The 22,298-nt window shown below is 38.2% G+C and overlaps 1 protein-coding gene and 1 pseudogene across 1 annotated transcript; both read left to right on the top strand.

Moving 5' to 3' along the window:
- The first annotated feature begins 2,056 nt into the window (after nucleotides 1-2,056).
- LOC137282221 (sulfotransferase 1C2-like) lies at nucleotides 2,057-5,468 on the top strand (annotated as a pseudogene).
- Nucleotides 5,469-11,700: 6,232 nt separating this feature from the next.
- On the top strand, nucleotides 11,701-15,423 carry LOC137282392 (sulfotransferase 1C2-like). Its single transcript, XM_067814139.1, has 6 exons — nucleotides 11,701-11,863; nucleotides 12,483-12,639; nucleotides 13,060-13,244; nucleotides 13,515-13,618; nucleotides 14,110-14,290; nucleotides 15,326-15,423. Exons 1-6 carry the CDS (start codon nucleotides 11,701-11,703, stop codon nucleotides 15,421-15,423), a joined length of 888 nt encoding a protein of 295 aa, XP_067670240.1.
- The last annotated feature ends 6,875 nt before the right edge of the window (nucleotides 15,424-22,298 follow it).

The raw sequence follows: 22,298 nt of genomic DNA, 5'->3' as shown, positions 1-22,298 counted from the left end.
TCGCAGTTAATATAAGATTTACAATTCGGCGTTACACACTACTGACCAGCAATGTAATGCTATATAATGTAAGTGGTACACATCGTGTAATGTTATATAAAATACGTGGTACACATCGTGTAATGTTTTATATAGTAAGTGGTACACATCGTGTAATGTTATATAAAATACGTGGTACACATCGTGTAATGTTTTATATAGTAAGTGGTACACATCGTGTAATGTTATATAAAATACGTGGTACACATCGTGTAATGTTTTATATAGTAAGTGGTACACATCGTGTAATGTTATATAAAATACGTGGTACACATCGTGTAGAGCGATATATAGCAAGTGGTACACATCGTGTAATGTTGTATAAAATACGTGGTACACATCGTGTAATGTTTTATATAGTAAGTGGTACACATCGTGTAATGTTATATAAAATACGTGGTACGCATCGTGTAGTGCGTTATATAGTAAGTGGTACACATCGTGTGATGTTATATGAAATAAATGGTACACGTCGGGTAATGTGTTATATAGTAAGTGGTACACATCGTGTAATGTTATATAAAATACGTGGTACACATCGTGTAATGTTTTATATAGTAGGTGGTACACATCGTGTAATGTTATATAAAATAAATGGTACACGTCGTGTAATGTGTTATATAGTAAGTGGTACACATCGTGTAATATTATATAAAATGAGTGGTACACATCGTGTAATGTTTTATATAGTAAGTGGTACACATCGTGTGATGTTATATGAAATAAATGGTACACGTCGGGTAATGTTTTATATAGTAAGTGGTACACATCGTGTAATGTTATATAAAATAAATGGTACACGTCGTGTATTGAGTTATACAGTAAGTGGTACACATCGTGTAATGTTTTATATAGTTAGTGGTACACATCGTGTGATGTTATATGAAATAAATGGTACACGTCGGATAATGTTTTATATAGTAAGTGGTACACATCGTGTAATGTTATATAAAATAAATGGTACACGTCGTGTATTGAGTTATACAGTAAGTGATACACATCGTATAATGTTATATAAAATAAGTCGTACACATTGTGTATTATCGACCAGTATGGCACTAATGTATTGACCTATTACGTTGGTAGTATTCCATGGTTGTTCCTGACTAGTCTAGCATTGATACAGTGACGTATGAGTAAGTGATAGTAGAACTGATATGACCTCCGTGTTGACGTCTACAATACACTGCGAACGATTCTGTCTCGGTTGCGTCATATCGTATATATGAACAAAATATTAGTATGTAAATCTGAAACATTGTATTTATAGAAATCTTTACAATTTGATAACACTTTATAGACTGACAGCATCTGAATATCTTCATACTATATGGACCGTGGAGACTTGCAGTACATTTGTGACACTGGATGGATTTACACCACTTCAACTATTAGCTTTAGACAAAATCTGGCCACGGATTAAAATAAGACATATAATACCGTTGGAGGTAGTGGTATGGCTAAATTTACTTTGACTGTTTTTAAACTTACGGAGCCTGTTAGGATGGCAATAATTTTAAAATTGGATGCACAGTGAGATTGAGTAGTTAGATCAGATGTCCAGTAGTGCCACGCATACCAACTGGGAGTACACACCTACTATCCAGGACAGACGCTGTGAGTTACAGGGATTGTGGGACTACGAGTATCACTTGAGCAAATTGAGGTATGTATTCAGCCAGAGCGTAAGTTTCATAATGTAAGGACCGCAGTAAATCGGAGCTGTTAATGAGACTTAAAACCTATACCTGTAGATGTACCTGAAATGCTCTTTATTTCCGTTCGCTAGACAGAGTTGATGTTGTTGCTTTCCTGTAGATAGCGAATATTGCCGTTTTCTGGACATTTTGCTTCTAGGTTTGAAAGCAGTACGCGTATGCTCATGCGTTAGTAATACACAGGCTTCTAAAAAAGTGTAGGCTTTCGGCCTTTACACATAAAGGTGAAATGTTTAGTCACAAGAGGAATATTGTTCAAATCTGACTTAATGTGAGCTCACATTATTGTGTCAGGCGAGATGTCGACGCCAGCAGAGAAGGCATTGAAGGCAGGGATTAATATTAAACTGGTGATGGATGACGGCAACGTGCATGATGCTTTGATGCTAGACAGGTTGAAGAATGCGAAGGTTCTTCCTATCCGCGATGATGACATCTTACTCTGCACTTATCCAAAGCCAGGTAAATATCCCCTGCAACATGGTCATGAATAATGTCTTTTGCAAACAAAGAAAACTATCCATCCTCATACTAAAACAACAGGTCGATATGTTTACTTTGAAGTGTTGAAGACATTTATAGAATGGTAAATTCCCCTTGGCTTGGCACTCTTTGTTGATACAAATACACAAGGTACTCACTGGACATGGGAGATCCTCAACATGATCGTGGCAGGCAAGGCTGAGTACGCCAAACACTGGCAAAACTCAGCCTGGCTGGAATACAGGACGGAGGAAGAATTAGAGGCACTGGCATCACCAAGGATCCTGCACACACATCTGCGTCCAAAGTAGGATACTAGAGTTGCTAACATTTGCTGATTTGTATTATTATGAATATAAGGAGATTGTTTCAAATACAATTTAAAAGGGAAAACGTTACTTTGTTATAATAAGGTGAAATGGATCATTTTGTCTTGCCCTGCATTCTATGCATATTGGATAAAAAAATCACACACCAACAAGCGAGTGAAGAGATCTTTTTTCCAAAAAAGAAATGTACAGACGTTAAGAAAATGTAAATTTGAAACAAGGAAAGAGGTTATTTTCTTTTGATGTCTGTATTTTTCATATTCATATTTCATATTGTTAATGCAAAAATGTAAACTGTGACTCCAGGCAGCTACCAGATGCAGTATGGCAGAAAAGATGTAAAGTGGTGTATGTCAGGAGGAATCCTAAGGACTGCATGGTCTCGTCTTTCCATCAAGCATCCAAGCAGGTCTGGAAGGACGACCCTGCTGCCAAACCGTCCTACAGTGGCACCTGGGACGACTTCATTGATATATTTCTGGACGGATCATGTATGATTTTGCCACCACAGCATGTTATGTAAAGACAGGAACACGTAGAGAAAGTTTCTCTTGGCGACTACAATGGAAAAGAACATAAGTTTTGCTGAACCATTTTGACTCAACGAATGACAAAATCATTCCATGTTGCCTTTCGTATGATAGGCCATGGAACGTGTAATGTTGAAATCGTTAGTGAGTGTAAATATTTGAAATGTGTCTTACACGATTTAAGGTCAGTACTGAGTGAAGGCTTGGTATTATTGATTGACAGTCTGAACTGTCTTCCGCGTGCCCCCTGTTAGCCTCCTGATTGTCTGAAGGCAACTACCAGGTGGGCCCGGTCCTGTACAGGAGGATCTCTTTGTTGCCCACGACAGCCAGTCACGAGATATGTCAGGAGGTTTGGTAGTAGCAGTTTGTTAAGTATCATTCTACAGTCAAATCGTTCATAACGGACGTGCTGAAAGAACCAATGTTTTCCTATTGCAATTGAGGCAACATATTGATCAACATAATCACCATAAAACAGTCATGTTAAGAACACAATAACATATGTATTAGACTCGTTTCTTTTGTTTCTTTCTGTTTTACAGTTCCTGGTGGATCCTATTTCGACCACACTCGTGAATGGACTTTGAAATCTGCAGAGTACACTATGAAGACATGAAGAAGGTACGCCAATATACGTGTTCTCGAATACTTGGTGTTTTTGTCTTCTTGATACCATGTCACTAACGCGCACTTGTCAAATAAAATCATACAGAGGATATGCGATGTTAAAATCAGAAGAAGGCTATTCTGTTAACCGTGGCGATGTTTTAAACTCTTAAATTTCTCTTGTCCCACACTTAGAGTAGTGTGTATCAGGCATAAATTATGTCTGAATCAGTTTGCAAAGTATACCAAAAGGTTGTGGTGAAGTGGTGTAACATGCTTTACTTTACATTCGACCCTTTCTAAATATCACTGTGTGATCATCAAAATTGTATGTACATAAATTACAGTTTCATGACCTGATGTACCTTCATTGTTTACAGTGTCAATATGACATAATTACAGTGTATGATGTACACTGACAAAAAAGCAGTATGTCATTTTCACTCGCAAGTTGTGAAATATGATATGACATGGGCATAAGTCGTCTCTCATTTGATATTTAGCATTCAAATACATAAGGGGTATTTTCCGAGTATACCACTATACCACTAGTCAATGCGAATCCATATGAGAAAAAGCATACACATATGCACACACACACACACACACACACACAAACACACACACACACACACAAACACACACAAACACACATGCAAGATAATGATACATACGGTTTCCTGTTATTTCTCTTCATCATCCGGTTCCTATTTGGCCTTACCATTTGCATATTGTCAACCATTAGGACCCAAAATCCCCTACTCGTTTGGAATGGTATGTCTATGGACAAAAAAATTGCCAGAATTTTTTTTTGAGCTAAATGAGTTATACTCCCCTTCACAACAATGTAGAAACTGGGAAAACACAACCCCCTGTTGCACCTGATATTATGTCATACAATGGAGTACGATCACTAACACACATCCAAACTATAAGATCTCTCGACTAGACAGCTTAATATCAGGTTCCTCAGATTCTAAATTTACAAGGTGTTAATGTCCAAGACTTAACACTATTCCTAGTGTCCCTTCCCTGTGATATTGATGGAATGTTCGTGAAAACGGCATGGAGTCCAACTTAACTCACTCACTTACCATTCTCATGAAATGGTATTCCCTTTCAGGATTGCGTTCCGGAAATACGAAAAAAGGCTGATTACTTGAGACGCCCTTTGTCTGAAAAAACATATCAGGAAATATCCGAGGCATGCTCTTTTAAGAAATTGAAGCACGCTAACGAGAAACTCAAAGACCACACCTATCACTTTCAGTGGCAAGAGATGATTCAAGTGGATACTTCAGGAAAGGTATTTGGGAAATGCAAACAGAAACATGTATCTACTGTTCTCACATTTTGTTTATAATTGTCTCAAACGAATAATTATTGCATGGGACATTGTGCATAGAGATCACTCTATACAAGTTGGTGTATGAAACCAATGTTGTCAAGTGTTTTGTTCAGCATGCGTGCCCACCGGTCCATTCACAGATGATACAGCAGAAGGTTGGACTTTGTATGTTACAAACGTGGATGTTTCAAACTTAGTGCGCAGTAAACACGATGTTGCAGCTTAATAGTAATGTTTGTATAAAGTTGATTATCATAAGTGTATATCATAAACATGTTAGAAATATTCGTGATATATAATATAATGCTTTCCAGGTATTACTGGTGACTGGAAAAACTGGTTCACGGTGGCCCAGAGCGAACGCTTTGATAAAGTGTACGAAGAAAGAATGAATGAAAAATTCCCTTACTGACATCGGTAACATGAAATATATTGCTTCTTAGGGACGGTCAAGCAGTTTTAAGGACAAATAACGTTGTTAATTACTATTATTACTATTCAGAGCCATGAACACATCCTTCTTAAGTATGTTGTTAAAGAATAGTAGAAATAAAACTTTAAATCTTAGAGTGAGATGTCAATTTTGTGTCCGTCAGAGTTTTGACGAAATCTTCATGTTGCCTGAGAGAATGATTATCTTGATATGTGTGACCTTCCCGGAACATCATTTCATCTTGAACACAACACAGTTAAGCGGCTTCCCATCGGGGCATATAGATCCATGCATGTCTCCCGAGACGCTATACTTCAGCTACATCACCTCGGGGACACCAGAAATAGGAGTGACACATTGTATCCATGTGGGAATTGACACGAGACGATTTAACCACTCGGTTATATCAGCATTGTTTGATCCTCATAGGGATGAGAATGACTACCAAGTGCATGCTGTTTGGCTGACATCAACGATGAAAAGGAAGCAACATCCACTAGCGTTATTAGAATAATCAGTGCAACATACGTCAAGATGGTATTGTGGCAAATCACTCCAAATAACGCTTCCACATTTTCATTATTGATGCCCCTTTTCCCTTTGCTTTTAACCGGCCAAAGTAATTCTCATTTACCAACGTGATGCAGTGCTGTCAGTATAAAAGTCATTACATACTGGGTACCCGGTAGGCTGGGACACCACATATGGCCTCTCTATCGTCTTCCGCTGCTGTTCTTTTCTTATCAGCAGGTGAACCGCCACATACTTCCATCTTATCTCCCACTCCATGTTACCCTGTTTCATACCTGATTTATTTGGTGTCTTCATCTGCATCATTTATATAACACATTCCGAGAGGGCAAGGACTCTGCTTTTATTCAGTATGAATCAAACCGCACCAATTATGGAACATCCACAATCACAATTACGTATACCCAGGTTCTGCAGGGTCGTTGTCTCTGCTTTAGCAAATATCAGCCAGATAGGTTTCGTCAACAGTTATTAATAACATAGAAACCTACTTATGAAGTGAAAGAGTAAGTTTTAAGTCGCTTTTAGCAATATTCATAAAATATCATGGAAGGCCTTCACACACTGTACCCCATGTCGGAAATGGAACCGGGGTTATCGGTATGACGAGCGAACTCTTTATTCGCGAACCCGCCCCCATTAAAGAAACACAGGGATGCGGTATACATATATTTGGTATTACACTTTCTCAGCAAAGTACATATTGTAACACATTGTTAGGCCTTCTTGTTTGTGGAAGCTGTCAGGCTAAATGGTTAAATGTAAAGGTTAAATGGCCGACGTCCTGTGGTGGCGATTACTATTTGGTGCCTAGCTTTGGTAGTTGTGCGTCAGATCTCCAGTCACCCTTGCTTGTAGTAAGAGGTAGTTTCACGCTCCCAGTCTCTATATGCCCAAAAGGCGGCGGGTGAGGGGATCTTGGGATATATCTGATAACTGCTTTCCTTTACTCCCTTCTGTCTGTGGCGACAGTAGTCGTTACGTCAACGTACCTGCTTTACAGTTTCCTTGGTGCCGAAGCGTCGTTCCTCACTATTATACTCTATAGATTCACGTACGAGACAGTCTCAACGTCAAATTTTAAATTTAATATGACATCAACAAATTTCAATTTCACTGACTTATTATATTCGACTGTCCACTATCGAGCAAGGCTTACAACTAGCACGCGAAATATATAGGTTGAGACAGTTTCAACCTGCAGTGAAACCTGCAATCAGATCCCAAAATATGTCGTACAGGAATAGAGGAAGGTAATTCGTCTCTAGTTCTATTGTCAAATTCTAACACAGAAAGTCGTCGCCGATAATTACGGAAACGTCCTAGTGCCACAGCCTGATTTTTTTATCTCCTAATTAGGACTTAGTATCTACTAATTAGGACATAGTATCTCCCAATTAGGACTTGGTATCTCCTAGGACTTATTAGAGTTAAGAGGCTTGCACTGGATCGGAGCAAGATGATTGCCTTCGTTGTCTCAACATTGATTGGAAGAGCTTGTCTAATTGCCATTGGTTTTCATCTGTCTGCGCCATCACTGACTTGGGATTCTTGAGAGGCATTTAGAAGTTGCTGAATATAATAAAACGAGTATACTGATGACAGCTTCTTTTTATTGTCTAACACGACGTTTCAGCTCTATTTCTTGCCCCTTCTTCAGGTGATAGAGACAGGAGTAAAAGAGTAGAAGACAAGTACATGTACATACAAACAAATCACAGAGGATAGATCAAATGCAGTTATATAAACAATAATAACAGGGATTAAGTGAAGCGAGTTAACAGGTGTGTACACAGCAGAGTCATATACAGATAATTAGATTTACAGAAGCCTGACATGTGCGTGTGTATGTAATCAATGAGGTAGATGAAATAGACGTTATATAAACAATGACGATGGGGAGATGTAAACACAACAGAGTGATATACAGTTGATTAAATGGCATCAGGGGTGGCTTTTGTGATGTTCTATATACACCTTGATCTCTACTAATCTCTAGGGTTAATCTCCTGATGTTGATGGCTTTTGGTAGTTTTCGTTTGCGCCAATCGTGAACGTTGGTAGCCAGGATGCTAGTCTGTTGCCAGTCAATGGAATGGGTGGGGTTGCTTTTGATGTGCTCTGAAAGGGCAGATTATTTTTCGGCCTTTCCAACTGATGTTTTGTGTTCTTTCAGACGTATATTAAATGGGCGTTACGTTTCAAAGGGGTTGGGGTTGGAGTATTGTAAAATTATTGTCCTCCTGAGAGGGTACGTAAGTCCCAAAACATTCACAGTCAATTTAAACTTTCCACTGTTCTTAGTCGTAGCATGTATGTTTTTTAATCTTTGCCTAGATCTGTCTAAATTCCTAACAGCTGAGGGGATGATGTAAATCCAGCTAGGGTCCATGCATGTAGCAATGGCACTGTAAGTCCCCATGGTCCCTGGTATGGTGATCTACCTTCAGTTGTTGGCAATCTGTAGCATGTTTCTATATTGTTTTGTCCGAATAGTGATATTACTTTTAACTTTCCACACTAGTTTTAATACCATTTGTGATAATCTAGTGTTTTACTGTCTGTCGTCGACAGGATTTTAAATAGTATATGTCTATCTTATGAATTTAGAACTAGTTTCAGTCACGATATGGCTGAAATATTGCCGATGTGACTTTAAATCTTAACTCACTCACTACTTCCTGGTATTTCAGCACTTTGACGTAGGAGTGTCAGTCAGACAAATAGAAAGTCCCCTGTGAGAGATATAGGCTTTGCTTGATTTTGTTGAATCAGTGTGAAACTCTGTACAATATAATCTACTCTGTTGACATTGGTTTGACTTTAACCAAATGGGCCTGCAGATTTCATTCAGGGCCTGCAGAGTGCAAAGGCCGGCTGGTAAAGTAACAAGTTCAGCTACAGTTTCTGTGCCAGTTGTACCCTTTACATATTTGCACCCAAAACTGGTATTCACGGTTCATTATATGGGAGTGTCATAGCCTACAAATGATGGAAACACGTGTCAGGATCAACCCTCACGAATTATCGGTTTGAAAACTATCACGAAGTGACAGCATTAAATATGCATCAGCCATTCCGATCATAACATGCGGCTCATCCCCAGTTTGAAAAAGTGGCTTTTGTTACACTATCATGGTATAGATGTTTGTCCTTCTTGAAGTATAACCCTGAACGAATGCCCAGTCTGAACTATCCTGAGAAACGGATTACATTGGGTGTGATGTATGAATGAGTGAATGAGTGAATGAGTTAAGATTTTAAAAGCACATCGGCAATATTTCAGCCATATCGTGACTGAAATGTTATAAGTCATGTTATAATGTTATAAAAGTTATAATTCATAATAAATGATTATAGAAACCCATCGTCAAAGCAAAATAGAATATGACAGATATAACTGGACAGTGCAAAATAGAATATGACAGATATAATTGGACAGTGCAAAATAGAATGTGACAGATATAACTGGACAGTGCAAAATAGAATATCACAGATATAACTGGACAGTGTAAAATAGAATATCACAGATATAACTGGACAGTGCAAAATAGAATATCACAGATATAATTGGACGGACAGTACAAATAGAATATCACAGATATAACTGGACAGTACAAAATAGAATATCACAGATATAACTGGACAGTGCAAAATAGAATATCACAGACATAATTGGACAGTACAAAATAGAATATCACAGACATAATTGGACAGTACAAAATAGAATATCACAGACATAATTGGACAGTACAAAATAGAATATCACAGACATAACTGGACAGTACAAAATAGAATATCACAGACATAATTGGACAGTACAAAATAGAATATCACAGACATAATTGGACAGTACAAAATAGAATATCACAGACATAATTGGACAGTACAAAATAGAATATCACAGATATAATTGTACAACTAGTATGGAAATCTGAAATATCTTAGCCATGAAAGATAATACAATATAAGAATCTTGCTACAGATCGCCAACAAGTGAAGGTAGATGATAATGATACTAATTAACTTATATAGCGCCTAGTGTCCATCTGACCAGTTGCTCACTGGACGCTCAGAATCGGATTATCATTACCTCTGATAACGATTAGAGAATGATCAATCTTTCAATAAAAGGGGAGTTACAGTTAAAGTTTGAACACAATGTGAAAATCATGTTTCTGGACAGATGAAACTTAGCGATGGCATCAACTGTTCGCCAAAGGGTTGGTTGTCTTGTCAATGGTAGTTACCAGTAAAGTAATCTGTTTACAAAGGTAAGAATTTACAGCCAATAATGCGGGACCACAATGCGATGTCACAGAGGCTTGATGACAAACTAGACAGTCAAGTGTCAAACTGACATCATTCAAGCTGTTGAACTTGATTTACGATATCTGATGTGTGGAGTGCAGTAAGTGCATAAAGAATCGTTCTTGAAATAAGCATTGTTCACAACTCAGTGGTTCCATTATATATGTGTATATACTCAGAGTGGTATATAGCGTGGGGTCCGCTTAAGCGAGTACAATTAATGAACGTAAGATTCGTTTCACATAAAAATCGTCCAGAAGGCGGGGTTTCCGGATATAAGGGGTCCGAGTAAACGGGGCTCGACTGTACTTGCATATTCATATATGCGTAGACACACGACCTACATAATGTGTGATCGTGAGAGGCAAGTTAGGGATAGCGTCAGCAGAATATTTCAGATGATACACTGAAACGACCAACGTCTTACAGCCTTGAAATATCGATGACTTTATCCTTGATGAGCAAGTAAGATGTTCCTGTAATGTCAGGCAATACGTAAGCAGTGTCTTTTTATGAATGTACATTTCATGGCGCTTGAGGTGTAGTCTAGCAACTTCTTTCTTCCTTTAAGAGCCTCATAATATACGTACATTACATTGTGCAACTATTGCACAAACTGCATATTCGAGGTATTGGACGATACAAACAACGACCTTGGTTTCCAGTTTAGGAACCTGCTAAGCTAACCTGACTGAAGATGCTTTCAACCCCACCTTTGGCGATCTTTCTCAGAGATAGTTGTCTCCAACTGACATGAACATGAAAAGGCGTCTCATGGTAGATTTCAATATTTACTAATGATTATTCAGATATACAAAATATAAGCTATATATTATCTATATATGCGAGAATAACGGAAAATTACTCTAATGATTTGTGAACAAGAAAAACAGTTTTCTAGAGTCACATTTGTCATTTCGTCTTGTCAATGATTTCAAGATGAGGGCAATTTTATGCAGCTGTTAGATATACAGGCAATGCTAGTATTTAACATAGTTCTGAACTTTGGATTCATCTTATCTTTTCATGGAGATTTTGATGGGTTTTCGTCACTGATGTGTGTGTTCAATTGGTAGAACACTCCTGGCCCTTCACCCAGTCAGTATCGATCATAACAACAGAATCACCAGTTGCTGTTACCCTAATAAACTGGAAGTACACATCTGACCTGGCACACTAGCATCAGAGTGATAGCGTTGATTTGTAAAATGAACATCATTTCCGTGCTAAAATGTTTCGATCAGTGAAGGTCCAGGGTAGAATAGACCTTAAGCAACCCACGCTGGCCATAAAAGGTGACAATGCTTGTCGTAAGAGGTGACTAACTAAACCTAAACTCAAACGCAGTCACTGATATGTTTCAGGATCAATGGCGACACCAGCGGAGAAAGCAATGGCGGCAGGTATCAATTTTGACCTCGTCATGTTTGAAGGATTTGTGCACTATGCGATGATAGTGGACAACTTGACGAAACTAAAGGATCTTCCCATCCGTGATGATGATGTATTACTCTGTACCTACCCAAAGTCAGGTAAACACGAGTAACGAGTAATGTCATAAACGTTGTATTGCAGTATTGCGCCCAACCGCATGTAGATAACCAAACTCTGTGTTTCCATAAGGGGTGAAATACTGAAGAAAGCGACTAGATACAAGTCAAAGGCTACATGTCGACTGTGGAGGGGCAAATTCTACACGTATTTGCTCGTATTCTTATTCCACAAGAAGTGTAACATGTACTTCCATGGTCTCAAGGTGTGACACACTGGAACTAAAGCTAACATCGTCTTGCATACACTTACTAACGCACCTCACTTCAATCATGCACTAAGGATGCATTTTCACTCAATTTATGACATGTTGATATAGAGAAGCTCAGACTATGCATGGCACCTGTCAATGATACATTCAAATGACTTTAATAACCTTGAAGAACAACAACAGACCCAATACCATTCGTTGATGACTAAATGTATTGTTAATTTCCACTTTATCTTGTGTCTTGGTATCTCTTATGAACGCCACTATATTTATCAACGAACACGTACAATCGAGGTATATTTCCGTGAGACGTACATCATGAGGTTTATCGATACAAACACATTGTAAATGTTTCCTGTTGCTTTCCGTTTTAATGTCGACTCGTCAAGGAACTCATTGGGCATGGGAGATCCTCAACATGATCGTGGCAGGCAAGGTTGAGTACGCCGAACACTGGCAAAACTCTGCCTGGCTGGAATACAGGACGCAGGAAGAACTGGAGAAACTTGCATCACCAAGAATCCTCCACACCCATCTGCGTCCAAGGTGAAAAATCTAAAGTTACATATCTGTAAAAATGTCTACTTTAAAACAACAGTTGAACAACGATTTTGGAAAAAAGTAAGAACCCCTGGAAATGTTTTTAAGGGTAAGATGAAAGAAGGAAAATTCTGACAAATGAGTGCACATTTTTGCCTGAAACCTTTTGGCAGTACTTCTATTGTCACGATCAACAATAACAAACCCCATCGTCACAATGGAACGACAGTTTTGTAGTTATCTTCATTTTAATAAACACATTAACATTAAAGGGAAATCGAATAACTATATATCTGAATGAATGTTGTCTGTCTTGTATGTTCATATCATACACCTTGCATTCATCTGTGTTGCATATATTGTCTGTCGGATTTCTGGATTCTACTTATTCTGAGAGTATCGTAACCATGCAAACATTTCCTGCAGCCAACTACCACATGCATTATGGGACAAACAATGTAAAGTGATATACGTCAGGAGGAATCCTAAGGACTGCGTGGTATCGTCATTCTGCCAGTTCACACAACAGATATGGAAGGAGAACTGTTCAAAGCAACCAATCTACACCGGTTCCTGGAAAGACTATGTAGACCTTTATCTTGACGAATATTGTACGTATTTATTCAGACATTATGAAATGGGACAACGAAACATAATCAAAGTGCTCATTTCGTAGCAAATGCTTTCTTCTTGGGTGGACAGTTGACAGGTTATTGTTTGTGTTTCTTTGATGTAAACATCAGTCTAAGTATAAGGGATCACATATCAATACTGAGAACTTTGTTTCCGTTATGATGACTAAAGATAAAGCATAACAACAGTAACACAGTGACATCAGTCCTACAACTGGTACACGTTGGTTTTCTGTTCATGTATTCAAGTACCCTCTGGACCTTATTTCGAACACACGATAGAGTGGGCCAACATTTCCGAAATGCATGAAGAATTTGAAATATGCAGAGTGCAGTATGAAGACATGAACAAGGTATTTCCCAGTTCCTGGCAACGCAGAAATGAATATTCTTGCTTGTTCTGAATTGACGTATATGAAATATGCTTCTTTGGATGGATTTTAGACATAGATGCATTGTATTCAGTCGCGAGAGAACGTATGTTTTCAAATCATTAATCACGAATGATTATCAACGGTTTCTATCTTGATAATGCGTCTGTCACTAATATCAGATCCTCAGTCCAGAAATAAAGTATGTGATTACGTGAGAACTGCAGAGTCATCAGTTAGAAATATCGATCACTTTTTGAAAATTTTGGGAAGTAGCTTAGCTAACAGAGTGTTTAATAGAGGTAGTGTTTACAGCTTTTGCAATAGAGCTGGACTTTTAAATAAATAATTAACGAGCGATATTAACACGTGCTCCCGAGGATAAGAATATACACAGAAAATAAATTATCATGGTGTGAATATATACACAGTTCTTCACAGTTACATTCATCTTGGAATTTTTCTCTTTGTAGGATTGTGTTCAGGAAATACGAAGAATGGCAGATTACATTGGGCGCCAGGTGTCGGATAGAACGTGTCAGGAAATATCCGAGGCATGCTCTTTTAAGAATCTCAAGCATGCTAACGAGAATCTAAAAGATCAAACCTACCACTTTCGATGGCAAAATGGCTCAAGTGGATACTTCAGGAAAGGTAATCACAGATCCATCACACATACACCTGAGCCATGTGCAAAATATATAGCCATGGTAAGTGTTTACCTGTCTAAGATATTCAAAGGTTTGAAGATACAACACTGAACTATCAAATCCAAAATGTAATGGTAAATATACGCTTACATGATGCTCATATCTAGGGGCATTGTCTGTTCACGGCGCTACGTATATTCCTATCCCCGGTCATTGGACACTATGGTATTTTCTGATACTTTCTCAACACCCACAGTTCATATAGGGTAGTATACACGATAGCCCTGCTGTGGCAGGTTCTCGCCAAAGGGATGTTTGGTCTTTTTTTCGCGCAATACAAAAGCGATTCATTTGTTGGAGGATAGCAACATATCTAGATTTGGACCTTGGGGATATACAGTTGCGTTGACCTATGACGTTTTGCTCGTATGGGAACTTTTGTATACTCCGGCAGGTGTAGCGGCCAAAATGCCTTCTCGGAATAGGGGACATACCCGGAATCCGTAATCGCCTGTAGGCGATTTTGCGGAGTGATCCCATCCAGTATCGTCTTTGGCTTCGGATCGTACTGGGTTGTACTTGGATTCCAGTTACTCTTCCAGTGCCCGTACGCACATGCCAGCCCACGAAGATATACTGTCTCGTGTGCGACTTGTCCTAACACAGACTGGTTTTCTTCTTTCCAAGCCAGTCTTTAGTTCTAACAACAAGAAAAAAACAAACAAAAAAAAACCCCTTTTCCACCGATTTGACTCAAATTTTGCATGGACCTCGGTAGTAGTATAGGCCATATCAGTACTGTGATTGGGACTCACCAAAGGCTTATTATTTCAAACGTACCACCATCGTGTATATTACTTTCAGCCATGCTGCCTGTTAGACCCAATGAACATTGACATTGGCAGGGGCGTTTTGCAGCTTGGTGAACTGAGACAATGTGGTTCTAAATATCTTGTCAAAGAATACTACACAAATTTTCTTACATTACATCAATTGAAGGGAAACAAATCCTGAAAATTACACATATGATGTTTCACAGGTACAACTGGCGACTGGAAGAACTGGTTCACGGTGGCCCAGATCGAGCGCTTTGATAAAATCTATGAAAAACGTTTAAAGGAGAAGTTTCCATATTGACATTAGTTGTAAGTGAATCACAGCATACTGTGAACTGAGCTTATTAAACTCCAGGAAGAAATAAAATGCATAGTTGTACCTCCAATATTGTCATTTATATTGAACATACAGAACAACTGTAATATCTCACAACTCAAGGCTGTGTATCAGAAACTTGAAATGATTCCCCTTGTCTCATGAAACATTTTTACAGATATGTAAAGAATATGATCAGACAGAACGGGCCTCGCGGACGCATTTATACGATAGATAATTATCGTACCATTATGACGTCTTTGGAAAAAACAAACAAACAACAAAACACAAACTTATATGGTATAGACAGCAGCTAGGATTAATTTGATGCTCATCAATATTCCAGTTATGTGGGGTCGGTCTGTAAATGATTGAGTATGGACCAGACATGCCACTGATCAACGGCATGAGCATCTATCTTTGCATACAATGACATGTTTCAAGCAAATCAGCGTGTCTGACCACCGATCCAGTTAGTCGCCTCTTATGCCAATCATGTGAGTTGCTCAACTCAGAACGTCCGGCTACCTCGAGCTAAGAGATTGAGTCAAGGGAATTCACCGTTCCGGAGTGGCTAAAGCTATGATAAGTGACAACATTGTCACAAATAGTTCCTATTTTCAGATCTCTACGATAGATCTACGCTGATTTTTCAGGTGAAAACAGGATCATTACAGACGTATGTGTGATGATAGATGCATACACCTCCTCTGTTTCATGAGACATGATAACGGTTGCAGGGCTGTATATAAACTTCTTAAGTCCTGTCTTAAGACATTGGCTACGACCAGAGTTAAAAAGTCTTAAGGCTACGAACGTTTCGAGAATAAGGGCCCAGGACACAAATATAGTATCCTGCACACAGCTGCCCTTATTACACACCAGTACTACTAAGTATTATACAGAGCTCAATGGTATAGTACTGATTGTTAATGGCCCGTGGAAAATACTGCAGTATAATAATATTTTACGGCAATATTACACTAATGTAATACTACTAGACGTATGACGTCATGTAGGTTCACCGTTGTGACGTCACGATGCCATTGCCGCTGTTGCAGTTGTGCTAGACCTTGCCTGACCCGCTGAAAGCTTAGCGTCATGACACTACAGGTGAATTTGTCGCAGTTTCTATTATAGAGAATACTAAACGATCTTCCGTGTAATACCATTGCTATTAATCGAGTTACTGATTTGGTATCAAACAAGCTAAAGGGAGTTTGATACTGAATCTTTCACGACTTTAATAAAAGGATATTTCACAGAAGTGAGTTTAGTATTCTGTTCATTACTCGCCAACGCTCATTGAGGAAAAACAAACTACGGCGAAATTGCCCACAGCGTGAAGACTCACAGGTTTTGCGAGTGAAGCAAGGTCTAGCGCCATTGCGTCAGCGTCATTACCATTGTGACGTCACAACTGTAGAGCTTTATGACGTCATGCCTCTAGCGGTAATACACTGGTGTAATATTGCCGTAATAATATAACATTGGAGTATCTTCCACGGGCGAGTACTAAAATAAATTATTCACGTTGTAAAGTAATATGCAGAATATTATTCTTGGCTATGTGAAAAAAAATAGTATACTGGTGAAAGATTTTGCTTGTTTGATACCAAAACATTAACTCGTTTAATAGCCGTAACATTACACGGCAGGTCGTTTAGTATACCTATATCTCGACAACATTCAATAACAAGCCCTTGTATTGACAACAGAGTTTCTGTAATGACTGAAAATGTTTCAGGAAAGGTAAAACATTCATTATAAAAGGCAACAACCATCGAATGGTTGCTTTAAATAAAGCAATACGCTAACCTATGTGGTTTGTTAATGAGTGTTAGCCTCTGCAAGATATTCTGCGTTGAAACGTTCTACATTATCGTTTAATTCTCTCTCACATCCTTTGTATGTCGGGAGGCGTTGGAATATTCACGTCGAAGATCCAGGTTTGATTCCCCAAATGGGTGAAATATATGAAGCCCATTCCAGGTGTCACCCGCCGTAATATTGTTGGAATATTCCTAAGGGCGATATAAAACTAAACTCATTCACTTCTATGTATATCCATAATGGTTCATAATTCCCAGCAATCATCGGCAGTTGCCTTCAGAGTAAAGTCACTGCAACACGCTAATTACACGGTAGCGACGATCCACCACTGGGTATGAAACCCGCCAAATGAACAAGATACAAACACAATCTGCGATTCGCATGATTTGTGACAAATCGGCAATCACGTCTTACTGTCGGCATGAACCTCTTTTTGAAATATAAGTAATCATTGCATATATCTGTAATAATAATAATAATAAAATCAAATGGTGTCTGTCAGATGTTAGCCTTGCTTGCCTTGCTTCTTGCTTCTGAGTCTTTCCGTTCATCCCACATTCAAGTCATAGATCTGTGACGGTAAATGTTGGAAGCACCCATTTGTGACTTTTGCTAACAGCTGAAGGGATGATGTAAATCCAGCTAGGGTCCATGCAGGAAGCAAATGTACTGTAAGTCCCCATGGTCCTTAGTATGGTGATCTGTGACACCACGTCTTATTCCATACCCTGATTACAAAGGTAGCATTAAAACTTACATCCGTGATCTGATGCAGAAGAAGTGGGACACCCAAGTAGGTATAAATAAACTACATGAAATAAAACCGTATATTGGTTACTCCTACTTTGGCTGTCAGTCCAGATTTGAAGAGGTTATTTTACGATGTCGTATTGGCCAAACACGGTAGACCCATGTATACTTGATAAAAGGTGAGGATCCTCCGTTTTGTATCTCTTGTGATGAGACAGTCACGGTCAAGCATGTCCTGCTTGACTGTGTTGAATTCTCCATCACAAGGGATAAATATTTCAATGTCAAAACTGTCAAGGATCTGTTTATCACTGTTAATTCTCATAAAGGACATTGATTTCTTGCTTGAATTATGAGTAGTATGTGTTGTAAATAGATGCATTTTAATGATTGGTAGTTTATATTAGTAACTAGAATTGTTAGTGACTTTTCATGATAGTTGTAATTGAAATTGTGATATTCGAGTTGTTTTACTGTCATTCATTGACAGATTTTTACAATATGCATATATTTCAGTTAAGTGTTCACTTAGCTGTTCTCGTCACGATATGGCTGAGATATTGCCGATGTGACGTTAAATATTAACTCACTCACTCACTTAGTATGGTGATCTACCGTCAGGTGTTGGCAACCTATAGCTCATTTTTATATTGTACTGTACATTGTTTTAGGTCTAATCACTAGTTATACATTTTACTCTGTGTTACTGTCCTTCTTTGACAGGTTTTTACAATGCATGTGCTATTAATTCATTTGTATCTTTATAGTTAATCATTATATTAATCGTTAATATTGCCGATGTGACGTTAAATATTAACTCACTCACTCATTTGTTACTGTCTCAGACCAACTCTCGTTGTGCCGGCGTCAATCTTCGTACTTTGTCGTGAGATGGTTGAAGTGCTTTTTCAGCTTTCATGGCAAACAGGTTTTATACCATCTGTACCAACAATGCTCATGCATAAGAAAATTATCAAAATGTTCGGAAATTCGTGCAAATGACATACAGATGTTTTCATTGTTTGGGGCAAATGGAACGTGCGTTCTAGAGAATCACTCCTCTTCAAATAATGTCACTAGTTAGAGCGTAAATGTAGGACAGCAGCAACAAATACTCCCATGCACATGTTAAATTTACATGTTAACTCAAAAATTATAACTGCAATCTTGAAAAGTAACTCTCAGTCTCAGAGGAAACCAGTCACTGTCACAGTGACGGGGATATAAGCTTGGAAAGATAGGGTCGCTTACTGGAGACATAGTTTATATATTTAACCGAAGTTATGTAAGATAGAGTTCGGGTATACCGGAGGAGATAATAATTGCTTGTCCAGAGATCAGTACTGATCACTTAAAGCAAATATTTTATTGCAATGCAGATGCTGAGGAAATTCCAGAAGTGATAGCCATTGCTTTTCGTTTTTTTATGTGTGTCTACTTTTCAATGGTTCTTCTTGTCATCTAAACGGGTTACTGACCCTTACCACAGTTCACAAGTAATTTATGTCTCTGCCTTCACCTCAGACACAATATGGATTAGAGCAAGTAAATCAGTATATGAAGATAGCATTACGAGAATGTATTTTCCTTGATTTGAGTTGTTATTGATTATTATTGCAGTAGTTGTAATACTGGTTAATGGCTTACATGGATGATGTCATCGATTATGACATGGAGTGGGATGACCATCTATAAAGGACTCGTGCCTTCTTCGAACGACTTTCTGAGACAAAGTGAATCTCGCCAAGTGTGAATGTTGGAAGGCACAAGATGAATTTTTAGAGGATGTTGTAGGTGACGGCCAGGTACAACCAGTTCATGCTAAAGTTGAAGCAATTATACATTTTCCAGTACCTCAATCTAACAGGGATTCTTGGGTATGCCTGACTATTACAGAGAGTTTTTCTAAACTTATCAGATGTTGTATCTACACTTACTAACCTTTTGGGGAGAAAGGTTAAATTCCATTGGGATTGTCAGATTGCATTTAAAAAAGTTAAAGCCAGACTCATGAATTCTCCAGTATTACAGGCACCACATTTTGAGAAAGCATTTAAGTTTCAAATTGATGCAAGTAATGTTGGGGCAGGTTCTGTCCTGATTCAAGGGGATGATCCGGAAGATCCAGTTTGTTATTTTTCAAAGAAATTGGACAAGCGCCAAAGACATTGTTCCACCATTGAGAAAGTGACATTAAGTCTTGTGTTAGCTTTACAGCATTTTGAAGTGTACGTTGGTACCACCAAGGGTTCAGTCTTGTGATCAAACACATTAAAGGCAAAAGACAATGTTTGTGCTGATGCACTTTCAAGACTGTAAATGCATTATATCATTGTCATTCTGCAAGATGTTTCTCATGTTCTTCATATTATTACATGTCATGTTATTATGTTATTATTGATATGGTTGTAACAGAACGTTTCACAGAAGCTTTCTTTTCCTCAAGGGGGAGAGTGTTATGAGTGTGTATTTTCCGTGATTTGAGTTGTTATTAATTGTTCTAATTGGGTCACAATGTTTAATGTTTTAGTGGTAGTTATTATGGGTCACATTTCCAACAGAGAATTTTTTAAGTGGCACTCTTCTAAGGCAGTGCTTTCGAGTTATCTCCTCTTGGTTTTCGATTTGTTAACTTCCGGGAGACTGCTAGAACATTCGACGGTGATGGCGATGGTCGTATGTGCTCGAACGTTTAGGAAATGACTGAATGTAATGTATATGTGAAAATATGATGTCTATAGGCACGTAGCAACCGTTTGTTTCATTTAAGTCCGAAAGAATGCAAAGCTTTATATTTAGATAGTTTTGAGGGTTGGGCCAGTTGTCATTGCAAAAACCACACGTAAATTTTGGTAGCTGCGGTAGCTACCCTGGTTGATTTTGATTTACTTGAAATCGTAAACTAAAAACAACGACTTTGCCATTGGTACACAAATCTGAAAATTTTCTTACGCGAACTGATTACACCTACGTAACCAAGTACACAGCAAATGCCTATATGTATTTCGTATGTAACAAGTTCCGTTGGTATCCTCAAAACAGTTTCGGCCCATAAGTGTTTTCAAGCTGCACTCGACACAGAGATTACATCTTCCTTGCTGTAACTCGCGTTTGATGTTATAACCATACACGTGTTATTTGTCATCATTCTCTTGATGGTCACTTAATGAATATATGACAGATATAATCAGGTTACATATAAAAAGGTTCCCATTTGGCATTTCTCCTGTCCAGAATAAATACTCAAACTTTAATAATTCAATGTATTGTAAGTTATGTAATATGTGCATGTACGTGATGCAAGAGGGTTTATAAGCTGAGTTACAAAAACAAACATCGATCAAAGGATTAACCGATAACACACTGATTGATTAAGCGGATTTGTCAAAAGGCAGTGTGTGTATAGATGTACTAATCTATACTGACTACATACTGTCGTAAAGTGCGAGTATAAAAACAGCATCCTCCCTTCAAAGAGTTAACCACCATTGCGTTGATTGATTGAGTGCTAATTACTGGTTAACTAAAGTACTTAGAATGGCGGACATCATACAATTAGTTGCCAGGTGTGCTACCTTGGGTGACCAGTGAGAGGTTTATCAGGTTTTCACCAATGTGAAAGACCTGAAACGATGTGTCACCTTTTCGCAAATTAGACTGTTGTAAGACACACTACATAGAGCAGGATTATTTACCAGCTACAGATGAATGGAATATTGTTCTTTTATGGGGATATTGATGGATACATTCCTATTACATTAGTCTGTTTTAAATTCATTATTTGCATTTTGTTTTAATTTATTTGTTGTAGCATTCAGCAGAATGTATAGTACAGAAAAGACACACTAGGTCGCGCATAGGGCATATGTGAAATAGGATCCAAACTGGCAGTCTATATACAGTGTTTATATGTTACAGTCAAGTTAGAAATTCACCATAAGTGTAAGCAGATCGTGTGTTCTTTTATTAATTTTCAAAATCATACAAATATGACAATAAACTAATTACTGATATGAGACTAAAATTAATACGAAGACGTACATTGGCTTCGTTATTTTTCCGTTTTTTTTACTATTTCTACCACTGACAGATGATTAACCTTCAAAGTGTCTCATTTGATTTCATAACACATTTATAATGAAGTAATAATGACTTGACCTTAGTTGATCTGTCTATAATTTAACTCTCAATTGCGCGTATGGGAAGTGCAGCAGAGGTCACGAACCAGTCACGAATTCTGTGATATCATCCGGGTAATCACGGGAAAAAAACTATAA

This window comes from Haliotis asinina, chromosome 4 (genome assembly GCF_037392515.1).
Source record: "Haliotis asinina isolate JCU_RB_2024 chromosome 4, JCU_Hal_asi_v2, whole genome shotgun sequence".
Taxonomy (NCBI): domain Eukaryota; kingdom Metazoa; phylum Mollusca; class Gastropoda; order Lepetellida; family Haliotidae; genus Haliotis; species Haliotis asinina.
The sequence above is the reverse complement of the archived record's forward strand: the minus strand, read 5'-3'. Positions and strand labels throughout refer to the sequence as shown.